A 15,371-nucleotide genomic window follows, 5' to 3' on the forward strand; every position below is an offset into this window, starting at 1 on the left:
TGGTAGTTCTAAGGACCTTCTTCAGGAAAGCACTTACAGATAAGTGTCCTCAAACAAAAGTAATAAACTGTACGTGTTGAAAATCTAGAGGTAAACTTTAGAAGATATGTCTATAGCTCTTGATGTGACAACATCTTCCTAAACAAGAACAAAAAGTCAACCAAGATCAACAAATTTAACAACATAACAAGTTTCTCATTTTTGTTCAAAGTTAAGCCACTGTTTGTACACATAAAGAGTCAGTCAGGCACGGTGTCTGTGATCCTGTACTCAGAACAGGATCACAGACTGGGCAAGAAGACCCAAGGTCAAGATAAGCCTGGGCTAGAAGACAAGACCCTTTCTAAAAAAGAGGTAGGGGATTTATTTGTTTGTGGATATATGCAGAGAAGAAAAGGAAAAGCAGAGCAATTCTCTGTCTACAGACCATTCTTGTTACTTTGGAGTTTTCAAAGTAGGCTCATAAAACTTAGGGGAAAATAAAAACAAAAAAAAATTATAAAGAAATAAAGTGTGAGAAAAAAATATAATTTAATCCTTATGATGGACTTAAAAGCTTGCAAATGATATGAAAAATTCACTTTTCCAACTTAATTTTATAATCACATGCTTAAAAGTACAATTAAAAATACTGTCAGTGGTGAATTTAGTACCTTTGCTTCTTCAAGTTCCTTGTCGGCAGTGTCCACCACAAAATTTTTCTCTGTTTCTAATAGCTCTGCTAGTTGGTCAATTTTAATCAATTCTTTACAAAGATGCTCATTGTGGTTGGTTAAATCATTTACTTGACTGCTTACCACCTCCTTACTATCCAAGAGTTTCCTAACATATTCTTCCAAGTCATGATTTGTCTGTTTGAGATCTTCAATCTGTTATAATCAGAAAAGAAATAATCACATTAAGAGAGTCCCTTAGTTCATAAGTGAATGTTATCTGTAAAGGAGAACCATGCTACAACCCACAGACCCAGAGAAACTAATGCCCAGCCCAACTGTCATCAGGGAGGCTTCATCCAGCAACCGATGAAAACAGCCAAACATTAGATCTCGGGGAACCCTACAGAAGAGGAGAGAAAAGACACAAGAAAATCCACAGAATCAACTAACCTGGGCTCATAGGGGGAGCCGGCCCAGGCCTGACTTAGGCCTCTGTACTTACAGTGTGGTGGTGGCGCACGCCTTTAATCCCAGCACTCAGGAGGCAGAGGCAGGAGGTCATCTGTGAGTTCAGTTCAGGGTTTCTCTTTGTAGTCCTGGCTGTCCTGGGACTCACCCTGTAGACCAGGCTGGCCTCGAACTCAGAGACTCACTTGCCTATACCTCCTGGGTGCTGGGATTAAAGTCATGTGCCACCACAGCCCGGCCACTTTAGCTTTTTAAAGATAGTGACTCTCAATGGCCAGAAAACCCCAGAATATGCTTGTGCCCACCTCCCCAGAGATGGAATTATAAGCAAATCCTACTATTCCTGGCTTTCTTACACAGGTTATAGTTTAAACTCAGCTCTTTGTTTAAGCACCTCATTGACTGAGTTAACTTCTCAGCCCTATCTTAGTATTTTATAAAAATATATGAAAATCATTTATTTACCAGTCCCTTCCATTGACTTCTAAACAACATAAAGAACTCCTTTTTGCATGAATTAATTATTATCCTGACATTATCTCAATTTATTGTTAAATGGGTAAGTAATAATACACGAATAACCTGCTTGCCCCTGATTTTAACCCTGCTTTTACTCGATTCATGGTATAAGTACTTTAGAAGAGGCAGGTTAGTGTCCTCCAAGCCTGGATGGTGTATGTGTAACACACTGTTGGCTCCCGTGGACTTAGGTAGCTCGCTCCTAGGCCCCGATGCCTGCAGTGCACAAGACTCTCCTCGGATACAATCTACTTGGTGCTGCGTGTTCTTCACATTTCCAACATCCTGAGTTCTCTACCACAACTTGGGTTTCACCCTCCAGCCTCCAGCAAAGTCCACTGAAGGACTCCCTGCAGGGAATCTGATCCTGCTACACATTGTCTGCCTTCCCAGGCTTTTGTCAAAAATACTGGTGCAAGCCTCCAAGATAACTAGAACACTTTCATCGGCATGCAAAATTAGGATTATGTAGATGATGTCACGTTCTGCCACAAGCTCAAGAACTGAGGACCAATGGATGTAGCCTGTGCACTCAAAGCCCTCCCCTAGGTGGCCTTCCTTAAAAGGACAGCTCTGAGACTCTCAGTTAACGAAAATTCTTTCAAATACCTTTCCAGTTCTACATCCAGAAGCCTTTCATGAGTTGGGTCCCACCCTCTGGACACCTTTCCTACTGTCCCAGTGAAAGTAAATGCTTCTCTTCTATCACGCTAATCCCCTTAACAACTATGGCCACTGTTCACACTTGCTTCTGGCTGCAGTTTTAAACACACTGCATGCTCCCAAACATCTTTTTGTTCTGTTTCCTGTTCCTCCCTATAAAGCTGCCTGAATGCAGCCTGGTGGTGGTGGTGCACACCGAGCAAGGAAGGCAAATCTCTGAGTTGAGGCTAATTTCAGGATAGCCAGGGTGGTTATCCAGAGAACAGAGAAATTGTCTTGAAACAAACAAACAAACAAACAGGGCTGTCTGAATGCAGAAAGTAACAGTCATGCCATAGCCTGTGTATTATTCGGTCTTGAAATCTCCTCTTCCAAGGTCTGGGGCTATAGCTCAATGAATAGAGTGCTTGTCTAACATATGCAAGGCCCTGGTTTGATTCCCACTACCAAGAACATTTGAAAAACAAACACACACACACACACACAAATACACAAAACCAAAAAAAATAAATAAAAATAAAACACAAATGACCCAGAGAGAGAGGCCTTGTTAGAGGTAAAGTCCTGACTGTCCTGTCCCCTCTGACACCTCCATAGCAATAAGGGTGCATCTTACTGTCGGGTAAGAGCAATGTCTGGGCACCCACTGTGGTCTCTACTGACATCAGAAGACTGTATAGCAGTCTTGGTTCCCAGCCAGGTGATGGGGCCCACGCCTTTAATCCCAGCACTCGGCAGGCAGAGGCAAGCGGATCTCTGTGAGTTTGAGGCCAGCCTGGTCTACAGAACTAGATCTAAAACAGCTAAAGCTGTTACACAAAGAAACCCTGTCTCAAACCCCACCCTCCAAACAGGTCTTGGTTCCTTACTGGGTTTCTGTGATACCACTCTTGTTAGGGGCAGAGCTAAGGAAATGAGGTCAAGAAGAGACGTAGCCGAGGCTCCTTGTCACAGCCTGGCAAGAATCACAGTCTAGACTTTATTTGGTCTATGCTGGCTGGGAAGCGCTGTAGTTTCCCTATAGTCTGCTTATTTCTGAGCCGACAGTTATTATCTTAAAGTCATCTGCCTTGTGCTTTTCCGGGATCTTTTTTTTTTTGTATGTTCTTACTGTCACTTCAACGTGCTAGGCCACAAGTCCTTTCTGGAATATATTGAGGAAAAGAAAACCTAAGAACTGTAACATGCTGCTCTTTTCATGTTGAGGTTCTTGTCCATGTTTTACATATTTGCTTATATCTAGATATTAGCCATTAAACAAATAATTACTAAGCTAAAAGCAATAGACCCAGAGAGGAGAGGCATAGAGGAAGAGATTACAGGGACACATGGGTCTCCCTGGGGAGGAGAAATGGGGGAAGGGCACAAGGACAGGGAGATCAGACGCGGAGGGGAAGGAGAGATGAGACTCAGGGAGGGAATGAGGGGAGAGACAGCTAGGAGGATGTTAGGGCACTGCGGGAGTGTGGAAACCTAGTGCAGTGGAAAGTAACAATACAATGGCTCCTAATGACACCCTGCTACACTTATAGACTGGTGCCTTGCTTAGCCATAATCAGAGAGGCTTCCTCCTGCAGCAGATGGGAACAAACAGAGACTCACGGCCAGGCATTACACAGAGCAGTCTTTCACACAACTCTAAACAAAATGTCTGCATCAAATCCCTCCCCTGAGAACTCAGGGAACCCGAGGAGATACCACAAGAACAGGCCCTCTAGAAACAACCGAGCTAACTCACAGAGACTGAAGCAGCAAGCACAGGGCCTGCAAGAGTCTGCTCCGGTCCCCTGCACATGCGCTGTAGCTTTTAGTTTAGTGCTTTTACAGGACTCCCGAATGTGCGGACGAGTGGATTCTTGTGCCTGCTCTAGGGCTCGTTTATTTTTCTGTTGGTTTGTCTTGTCCAACAAGATAAAGATGGTTTTTGTTTTATATTTTATTAAGTTTTGCTGTTAGCTCTTAGAAGTCCGTGGAGTGGATCTGGATGGAGAGCAGGTGGGGAGGGACTAGAATGGGTGGAGGGAGGAGAAGCTGCATTCACATACACTGTATGAAAAAAGAATCTGTAATCTATGTGTAATAAAAGGAAACAGTGTTATACTGTGTTATATATAAAGTTCACAGTTTGGAAGTGTATTTAACAAGAGGAAACAGCAAAGGAAATGGTAGGTCTACTTTATCTTCCCCAAAGTCCCTGCTTTCCTACCCCCAGACAGAGTCACATTTAGCCTTAGCGGGCTTCACACTCGCTGCAAGCCTGAGTCCCCTGATTGTTTGGCCCTCCTGCCTGCACCTCCTGAGTGCTAGGATTACAGACATGCTCTGCTATGCCCTGCCTGTGTGGTGCCCGGGATCAAACCCAGGGCTTTGGGCATGCTAGGCAGGTACTCTACCAACAAAAGGATTGCTGAGTTGGAAGCCAACCTGGTCTCCACAGCAAGATCCTTCCTTAAAACAAACACAAGTTTTCTCACTAACTAAATCTATTTTGTCAAAGTGGTTATAAAATTAAATTTTAGAGTTCCTAGATTTAAACAAGTTCTGAATTTATAATTATTTGCCCTCCATTTTATTATTTTAAAATACATCCACATCCCAAATTTATTAAGAGAAGTATTTATTAATATATAAACTACGACTAACCTGTAATTTCAGTGTAGAGATGAATCTGTCTTGGGTTCTCACTTCTTGTTCTAGTTGGAGAGTAATCTGGTTTTTTCCAGCTTCAGAAACTGGAGCCCCGAGAGCAAACTGATGTTCTTTGGTGGTGACCTGGTAGAAAGAATGAAAAATAATGGAGAGGCATCCACTGAAAACACAGTTGTGACTTTCCTTATCAGTAAGTTTTGGAATTTATTAGCACTCTATTTCGTTCATATTATCTACTGTTTTTAACTTTCCCATCAGTAAAGCAAGTTTACTAAGCTACGATTTCTTAAGAATTTATATTTTTTGGTTGTGAACCTAGCCTTTAACAGCTGAGCCATCTCTCCAGAATTTGTAGCTATCGAGATGGTTAAGAGTGCTTAATGCGCCGCGGACTGCATCTCAGGTCCCGGCACTCACATTAAGGGGAGAAACTCACAAACTGTCTCCAGCTACAAGGAACATGATACCTCTTTCTAGCTTCTGTGTGTACCCCAACACACGTTATTCATGCCTGAACACACACACCTTTAAAAACAAAACAAAAAAGACTCATTCAACAAGAGAGATGCCACATCTGGTACTAGAAATCTAGATAACTAATCCCTGCTAGTGAAATAATGATTATTGGAGAACCTACTAATTCTACTGATTTACTAAACCCATATAATCCCTAACAACAGTCTGCAAACCCTTGTCCTCATAGCTACAGATGTGTAGTCCTTACCCCTCAGGAAGGAAACTTCTCTTTACAGCAGATGGACACCACTACAGAAAACCACAACCAATCAATATGCAGAGTTGTGTAGCCCAGTCCCAATGGATTCACCTCCAAAACACTCCCACACACTGTAGACAAGGGGCAGGGAGATTCTAAGAGCCAGAGGATCAGGGAGTTTGCTGTGAGAGTGTGTCTCCCAGTAACACCAGAAGTCACACCCATAATAAAGTCTCACCAACATGACCACCCAAGTGTGAGCTGAACAAGGATGACACCAACAAACACGCCAAAGTGGACAGGGAAAAGACCATGCGGCCTCAACACTACAGAGCTATGGGCAACTGATAAAACTGGGAGCAAGCGAGGTGGTCCTCCCTAGAGAAGAGCCAACAATTTGACGGCAAGTGCCCGACTGTCAGCCCTAAGGACCGATATGCAAGCAACACTGTATGGGCTCAACAGGTTATAGTTAGGAATGTGAACATATGTATATGTGCACATATATGCATACACACACACACACACACACATACACACACACACGTAATAGCAATTGGTGAAAAAAGAGACCATGAATTTGAAGCAGAGCTGGGCAGAAAGTATGGGAGACTTAGGAAGGAGGAAAAGGAAGGGAGAAATATTATAATTAAAATACAATCCCAAAAATTAAAAAAGAAAATAACAGAAAAAAAGGTATGTTTTCCAAATAAAACTATGATACTGAGTGTCCTTTTTAAAGATATGTGCCCTATCCTATCACTTTCCTACAGAAACAAGAGTCAGTAGCAAACAAGAGTCTACCTGTCAAATATGGTAGTCATTAGTCACATGATAGCTATTGCCATTATATAGTAACACAAAGTTTGCCAGCCATCCATAAATGTTTCTCTAAAACATTTACAATTTCTATATGTAAAAGGGCAAAAGAAATAGTCTAACAGAAAGCTTGGAAAAAGAATATGATTATTTACAGAAACATTCAGCAATCCCTTTTAGAACAGTGGCTCTAATTCTGTGGGTTGTGGTCCCTTTAAGGGACATATCAGACTTCCTGCATATCATGTATTTATATTATGATTCATAACAGTAAAAAAAATTATGGTTATGAAGCAACAACAAAATAATGTTATGGTTGGAGTCACCACAACATGAGGAACTGTATTAAAGGGTCGCAACATTAGGAAGGCTGAGAACCATTGCTTTAATGAGATGTGATATGAATTAAAGTAACTGAGGACCCCTTTTAACCACCACCTTGACAAAAGCCAGGAAGTTGGATGGAGGACTGTGTGTGTATGTGCGCGAACGTTATATGCACGTGAGCGTGCAAATGTGGAGACGAGAGCTGGACATTGGGACCGCTCTCCGCCTTACCCCTCTGAGACAGGTCTCTCGCTGAGCTGGGAGCTAACCAGCTCAGCTGGACTGTCTAGTCAGAGGACAAGTAGACCCACTTGTGTCCATGCTCCTGTACTAGGGCTCCAGGCATGTGCATGCATGCCTGGTTCAGGGTATGAGTGCGAGGGGTTCAAACCCTGGTCCTCATGGTTATGCAGCACGCACTCTTATCTAATGAGCCGTCTCCCCAGACCCAAACCCTAGATGTCTAACTTATCACACCTGTACATCATTTCAAACGTTAGATATCTAACTTATCACACCTGTACATCATTTCAAACGTTAGATATCTAACTTATCACACCTGTACATCATTTGTGGGAGTATGATAGTGTATGGAAAGCAATTATGAAAAATCTATTAACACTAAAAGTACACATATAGCTTCCATTCAAATAATTTCATTTATAGGAATTTATCATACAAATGCACTTGTACAGCTAATGTGCAAATGTATATTAATTAGTGTACATCTAATGCACATCTAACTTAGAACAAATGTTCTAAGTTTTCCAGGTTAGCATAGTAGCCCTACTACTCCAGACTTTTTACTCAGCAATATATCTAGGAAATTATGTCATTAGAAAAGTAATATACTCTTCCTGAATCAAGCCAATCATAGTGTTAAAAGTGAGAATTCTCTAAGAGCATCCTAGGCCTTTCCTTCAACACAGCTGCTATTCTCCAACATCACTCTGAGGAAATTATAAAACCAAGATATTCCCACTGACTAGCTGGAGTACATCCTGTGCAGCCTGGCCTGGAAGCAGGTTGTCAGATCTATTCCTTTTCCTCCCCTAAATAAGACAGAAAATGCATTTCTATTCATTTCTAGCTACTGCCCACCTGGAATGTCAGCATAACCCTTAGAGACTACCTAAAGTTATATATAAATCATTTAGAACTTTATGAGCTCCATGAAAACCCTACCACTTCTCACAGTCTTTGTTGAGAAGTGTGCTCCTAGTTACAAATATTTGACTCAGGAAAGCAGAATACATAACTTCTCACTTTGGCAATTAATTTCTAAGTTTTTAGTGAACACAGGAATCACAAGGGAGTCTTGTTTATATGCAGAATCTCATTCACAGTAAACCTGAGGTCCTACAATTTCAAAAAGCTTCCCTGAAGTCCTCAATCGGCTTTCCACCACACTTTGAATTGCCAACATCTACTCTTGCCCAACATGCAAAGTTCTTCGAAATTTGTTCCCTTCCACTTTGACAGCTTTATCACCTGATAAACACTTCCAAGAACTATTTTATACATTCTTCATACACACATCTAGAAACACTCTCTTTGCTACATTTTAAGGCTGAACTCCATATTCTCAAGATGTTTTTTAAGCCGGGCATTGGTGGGGCACACCTTTAATCCCAGCACTTGGGAGGCAGAGACAGGCAGATCTCTGTGAGTTCGAGGCCAGCCTGGTCTACAGAGTGAGTTCCAGGACAGGCTCCAAAGCAATAGAGAAACCCTGTCTCAAAACAAAACATAAAAAAAAAAAAAAGATGTTTTTTTATGCTATAATATAATATACACATACACAGATAGATAGTAAGCACTAACCATTATTACTATCACTATAAATTCCTCTCACTGATTCAAATTATCTAATCAGCCATCAAGTTCTACTGACCTTTACACTAGATTTCTTTATTTTCATTCATACACACATACCAGCTTTAGTTCACAGTATCACCAAATTTTTAAATAGCCACACTAAAAAAACAATAATTATGTACAACAAATGGAGAACAAAAACAAGTTCAACTTCCGATTAATCTACGGCGTCCAGAGCATAGCACAGCGTAATTAGCGCCCTATCACTGCAAACACAGCTATGCTATAAGAACACAGGCAAAAAGGGACGGCTATGCCTACGTGCCCCAAAAGGCTTAGAATCTGCTTTCCATTCCCCAAACCCTATGAACACACCTGTACCCGTGCAGCAAGCACTGTGCCGCTTTTAATGGAGATGCACCGCCAAAGCGGCTTCACGATGTCTGAGGCAAACCTCTGAAATTCCTCACCAACACCTCCCTTGCTCTGAGCCGTGCTGCACATTGTTTCCAGGTCTTCTCCATGTACGCACTTGATGGCAGCACTGGAGAACGGGGCAGGGGTGCACACGCCCCGGGGGGGGGGGAGTAAGGTACCTATGAACCAGGAAACGGGCCACCGCACAGACAGTCTTTTGCTGCCATGATCTTAGCACTCCCAGCCTCAAACTGTTAGGATTACATACTTGTTGTTTACCGTCTACCCAGCATGCAGTGTTTGTTACAGCCACGAATAAACTAAACCGTGTTCCATTCCCATGTGACTTCATGCTCTCTTCCCATTTTTCCCACCAGGGACATTCCCGCCTCAGCCTCAGCAAGGGACATTCCCGCCTCAGCCTCAGCACAGGGACATTCCCGCCTCAGCACAGGGACATTCCCGCCTCAGCCTCAGCACAGAGACATTCCCGCCTCAGCCTCAGCACAGGGACATTCCCGCCTCAGCCTCAGCACAGAGACATTCCCGCCTCAGCCTCAGCACAGAGACATTCCCGCCTCAGCCTCAGCAAGGGACATTCCCGCCTCAGCACAGGGACATTCCCGCCTCAGCACAGGGACATTCCCGCCTCAGCCTCAGCACAGGGACATTCCCGCCTCAGCCTCAGCACAGGGACATTCCCGCCTCAGCCTCAGCACAGGGACATTCCCGCCTCAGCACAGGGACATTCCCGCCTCAGCACAGGGACATTCCCGCCTCAGCACAGGGACATTCCCGCCTCAGCACAGGGACATTCCCGCCTCAGCACAGGGACATTCCCGCCTCAGCCTCAGCACCAGGGACATTCCCGCCTCAGCACAGAGACATTCCCGCCTCAGCCTCAGCACAGGGACATTCCCGCCTCAGCCTCAGCACCAGGGACATTCCCGCCTCAGCACAGAGACATTCCCGCCTCAGCCTCAGCACAGGGACATTCCCGCCTCAGCACAGAGACATTCCCGCCTCAGCCTCAGCACAGGGACATTCCCGCCTCAGCACAGGGACATTCCCGCCTCAGCACAGGGACATTCCCGCCTCAGCCGTGCCCCTGGCTGATGTCTTCTCAGCCCCAGCTCTTTGGTTCAGATGTCAGAGGCCTTTTCCTCCCTGACCTCATGGACTAGATCCTCTCTTGATCACTCTCTACTTAGGCTGTCTGTACTGTCACTTATTGAGACTGTATTCTCCTGTTCACCTGTTCATTGTCTACTTCCTTCCCCTGGAGTCTGAACTCCAAGATGTCTAGGCTGTGGTGTGGTGGTTGCTAGGTTGCTATGTTTGAAAAATGTCCACCACACAGTTGCTCTATAAAACATCTGCATTGACCTATAAAATATTTCAAGTTAATGAAACATTTTTCAAAATAATGCATCTTGATTAAATAAAGCCATTTCTCTGGTAAGGTGAAAGCAAATCTGAAGAGGACTTATACATGGGTAAGTATTAAAAATCAAAATATAAAACGCAAGCATGATTGCAAGAGCCAAAGAGACAACAAAAGTTAGAGAAAGACTAAGGTTGTAGATGGTACACTGCCAAAAGTAGAACAGCATCCCTAGTCCTGTCCAAGAGACCCCTTTCAGAGCCAAACTAATACTGGGGTGGGTGTCTCAAGAAAATGCAAATAATGGCTGGGCATCCTTAATCTGAAAATTCAAAACTTTCTGAGAAACAACACGATGCTACAAATGGAAAATTCCATCCCTGACCTCACTAGAGTAGGCAAAGTAAAAAACCTGGTACACCAAAGGTATTACATAAAATTACCTTCAAGCTTTGTATATAAGGCTCATATGAAACGTAAATGAATTTCCTATTTAGATTTGGCCCCCATCCCTGAGATGTATCATGTACATGTAATATCTTAAAGTCCCCAACCTCTGAAATGGCAACACTTCTTGTCTTAAACTTTTCTGTTGAGTGACATCTACCTTGATCTACCCTGCATCCACAAAACCACTTCAATATTTGCCTACAGCCAGAGCCAGTGAGACAACTTAACTGGTAAAGGCACTTGTGCCTCAGCCTAATGACGACATACACCCACATGCACGCATGCACACGCACACACACGCACACACACGCACACGCACACACACACACACACACACACACACACCAAACTAACAAATTCTTTTTAAGAAAAGTAATTCCCTAAAGTCTTTGCAAGTGAGGAAGCCCTACAGCATAGGATCAATGAAAACATAAATTAATGTTGATCAGAGGAGAGGGAAAGGGGGAAGGAAGGACATGAGGAAATCCAGATACTATATTCTGACACGAGAATAAGAAAAGCAAAGATAAATGAAATTTTAAACAAGGGGTAAAAAGATCTGAGGAACTTCCTGTCTAGTGGAACTTGAATTCTTCAGTGAAATGGAAGTTAAGGTTAAAAATAACATCAACAGGTTGGGAAGGATAGGGAAGCATATAGCATCAAGATACAATAATGCACGTGTATGAAATGCCATCATGAAACTGACCATTGTGTATCTAACTTTAAAAAGTTAGTCAAAAAAAAAAAAAAAAAAGTACTTACAAGCATGTGGACCAGGATTCAGATCACAGCGTCCACGAGAACAGACCAGGCACATCCATGGAGTGTGTGGAGTGTGTGCCTGTAATCCTAGTACTGGAGAAGCAAGGGACAAGAGAGCCACCGGGCCCTGGTGGTCAGCCAGGCTAGCTGAACTGACCAGCTCCAAGTCAGTGAGAGGCACTACCTCCAAAACTAGGCAGAGGGGGAATGAGGGAAACTCCATGTCAACGTGTGGCCTGCACGTGTGTGCATGTAACACTTTCACACGCACACACACAACACACCATTACTCTCAAGCAAACTGAGGTACAAATTATGTATTTGGCAAATGTCTACTTATTATATTGATACAATAATTGAAAATGCGGGAATTTTTCTATTCAGTTCTGAAACCTGATTCTGCAAAAGCAAACCAGGGCCAAGTCTCTGTTTTCTTTTATTACGATTCTCTCCAAAAGTTTAGATTTACACACTCTTCAAGGTAGGCTTGAATTGCTTACCAGAAGATGTGGATAACAATGCACAAATATTATAAATGTTGTGTTTATGACAAGAACAAGTATGTTTAGAGAATTCACTTCAAACAAAATATTAAAGCCACATTCAAACTCTCCTTATGGTTAAAAAACAAAACAACAAAACTTTCCAGTCATTCTAATACAACCTCCTAGTTCATCTCCTTTCTACAATGCAGTCTCTAGAGTAAAGAAACAGCTTGTCTCCTCAATGCAGCATCAAACAATGGCCTTAGGAGAGGTAGTGTTTGTTTATCAGGACTTCTTAGAAACACAAGAAAGGGGCTAGTTGTTTTCTAAAGGCCTTTCTGGACCAAAGGGATTAAGAAATACAAGACCAACAGTGTAACTAAAACAAAAAGAACTACCTTTCCAACTGCTTCCCTTGTCAAAGAGTATTGCCTGCTGTCCACCAACAGTAAACTGAGGTATACTTTCACAGTTGAGTACTAACCGGCAAACTAACTAGAAGCAATAAGGATAAAACTTTCAATCACTGAGTAAAGAAGTTTTAGAATAGCTGTTACAATTCCCCTTCTACAAAGTTCCAAAACGAGGCAGACTGTGAGGAGCATTTTGCTTAAGATGATAAAACTATTAGGAAAAGCAAGGAAATGGCTAACATTGTCAATCTGGGGAGCGAAGGGCATGTGGCCCATGAGGGAATAACTAAACACTTGTTCTAATGGCCACTGCTGGTGGAGGACTTTAAAATGAAATTATTTGCAAACAAACCAGGCAGAAGATAGAAAACAGACCCCAGAGACTTTCTTTGCCTGGTTATATTGTGGGCTACAACAGAGAGTCTTCTTGAAAAGTAAATAAAGCATGTTTTTGAAACTGCCCATTAAATAATATCAAGGTTTAGGGTTTGAAAGGAACTGAATGATGTAATACTTATCTTTTTATCTCTTTCTCAATAAAGATCGAAGGATTTAGTTCATTACTCAATTAAAACATAACTGTTAACCCCCGCTCCATGGAAGGCTTCACCCTCCCTGGGAAGCAAAAAGGGATGGGATGGGGGTTGGTGGGGGGAACAGGGGAGGACCGGAGGGTGCGGAAATTGGGATTGACATATAAAACAAGCTTGGTTCAAACTAAATAAAAAAATAACTGTTTTGTTCTTGAAGCAGAGTTAAATGCCATAACTCCCCTTAGTACTAACAAACAGTTTATGCTACTTTGAAATGACTGTGACTTTATTTCCTGAAAGTGAACAAAACGTACTGGAAATCCTGGAAACTAGTAGAATAAATGTAAAACGACGAATATTGTGGGACACGCAGAGCTGCAGGGGAGGGATGCGACAACACAGAACACTGTCACTTGTGCAAACTTTTCTTAGATTCTAAACCCTTGACTGAAGGGCACACACAGATACATATACAGTTTATGTTCACACACTTGGGCGTCTCCAGGCATCAAGTGCGCGACGGCCGCCCATCTGAGGCTTCAAATAACTTTTTCAGACCAAAACCAGCCTACCCTGCCTTTCCTCCGCACAAGACTCTCAAAGAAATGGCGAGGTTTTCATGCAAAACCTCAACCTGCGCCTTCCCCTGCCTCCCAGTCTCTACAGGAGAGACGGAGGCGACGAGGGCGGCCGGGAGGGGACAGGACGAGTCTCCAAGCGCCCCAGCTTCACTCCGCAGCGTCTCCGAGCAAAACAGTCCCCCAACAACCCCGCAGCGGCGGGAAGCCAAGCGGTCACCATAGGAACTGGGCTCCAGCCGGCCCGGGACCCCTCCGCACAAGCCGGAGTCGCGTCTGCTCCTGGAAGCGGCCGGGGCCTCGGGCAGAGCCCGACCCGTCTGCCCGCCCTCTTGCAGCCGCCTCCGGGGTGGGCCTCCCGGGGCCGGGGCTTCTACCTGGAGCTCCGGCGCCCTCCCGCGGCCTCCGGGGCCGCCGTCCTCCCGGGAGCTCATCGCCGCCACTCGGGGCCCCGCCGCCGTGCGGCAGGTCCGGGCGGGCCGCGGCCTCCATCCTCCGCCCCCGACTCCGCCCTCCCGCCGCGGAGGCGGCGGCGGCGGGGCGGGCGGGCGGCAGCGGGGAAGAGGGCGGGGCGGTTGGTGAGGTCCCGGCCGGCCGGCGGCCCGCCCTCACGCTCTGTACCTGAGGGGGGCTCTCCTTCCACCTCCCCGGCGCCTCCGCTCCGCTTCCGTCCGGCGCGCCCCCAGCCCCCGCGCGCGCACGCGTACCCGGCTCGCCACGCCCCCTCGCGGGGACTACGGAGCGGCGCGCGCGCGCACCCGAGCACGCCGCGACGCGCGCAGCCGCCGGCCCGCCTTTCGGGGCCCCGACCCGCACAGGCCTGGTCCTGGCCCAGCCGCGCCCGCCGCGCAGGCGCACGCGCGCCCACGCGGCCGCGCCTGGATCACCGGCCCGCGCGTCCCGCCGTCTCCTAGTAACCACCCTCCGGCCCGCGCCTTTGCGGAAGCGGCCGGGGCGCGCATGCGCGCCGGCCGCCCCGCCGCTCCGCTTCGAGGCCGGCCGCCCGCAGCGGGGTCCCTGGGGCCCGAGGCGTTCCCGGCCGAGCGGGACGGTTAGTCCCTGGAGCTGCTCCGCCGCGCCGGCCCCTGACGGCCCTGGAGGCTGCTCCGTGGGGGCCTGCAGGTGGGGGCTCCCGGCGGCAGCTGCGGGCCGCCCCTCCGCCGCCCGCCTCAGGTCTGCGCAGCCAGCCGGACCCAGCAATAAACCCGCAGGTTGCAGGCTGGCGCTTGTAACCCCCACACGCCCAGCCCTCCTCCAAGTTCCCTGTGCTGGAAGACTGGCGATGAGAGAGAGAGGGGACATCAGACCTCGCCACATGTTAAACAGTGCATCTGAGTTTGGTTTTTTTGTTTTTTTTTTTTTCTTTTTTTTTTGCATCGAGTTTTGGCTTCCGTTAGTGAGCAGACCTTCGGCCTTCTTTGAGCTTTAGCCCGGGTGGTAATTTCGGCCCTCCGACTGCGTTGACATTGCATCTTGAAATGAACAAGTGCAAAGAAGCGAGCACTCGCCTGCGCCGCCAGTTTTTAAAAGTTTGGCCTGGAAACATATTTTCTCTTAATGCCTCGTGTTTTTCACCTCTTCCGTCTGTCCAGCTTATCAGACTCCCATTTTTCTCCCTCTGTTTTCACTTCTTTTTCGTTAGAATGTAAAGAAAATGGGTGTCACTGTGGCGCTTGCGTTCCTAGTTTGTTTATTGATCCTTCCTTCTGCCC

The 15,371-nt window shown here is 45.6% G+C and overlaps 1 protein-coding gene across 6 annotated transcripts in view; it reads right to left on the reverse strand.

Annotated features, from left to right (window-relative positions):
* Tsga10 (testis specific 10) overlaps positions 1-14,553 on the reverse strand; it is a 75,161-nt gene extending 60,608 nt beyond the window's left edge. For 4 of the 6 annotated variants that reach the window (XM_051204323.1, XM_051204326.1, XM_051204324.1 and 1 more), the window contains exons 1-3: positions 14,037-14,173; positions 4,950-5,078; positions 654-869 (exon numbers count right to left, since the gene is read on the reverse strand). In XM_051204323.1, the coding sequence (XP_051060280.1) occupies positions 654-869; positions 4,950-5,078; positions 14,037-14,093 (402 nt within the window). In that variant the 5' untranslated portion in view covers positions 14,094-14,173. Of the gene's footprint in view, positions 1-653; positions 870-4,949; positions 5,079-14,036; positions 14,174-14,280 lie in introns of those variants that run through there. The other 2 variants (XM_051204325.1, XM_051204327.1) reach the window with 2 other exon arrangements.
* Positions 14,554-15,371: the final 818 nt, after the last annotated feature.

This window comes from Phodopus roborovskii, unplaced genomic scaffold (genome assembly GCF_943737965.1).
Source record: "Phodopus roborovskii unplaced genomic scaffold, PHOROB, whole genome shotgun sequence".
NCBI lineage: Eukaryota > Metazoa > Chordata > Mammalia > Rodentia > Cricetidae > Phodopus > Phodopus roborovskii.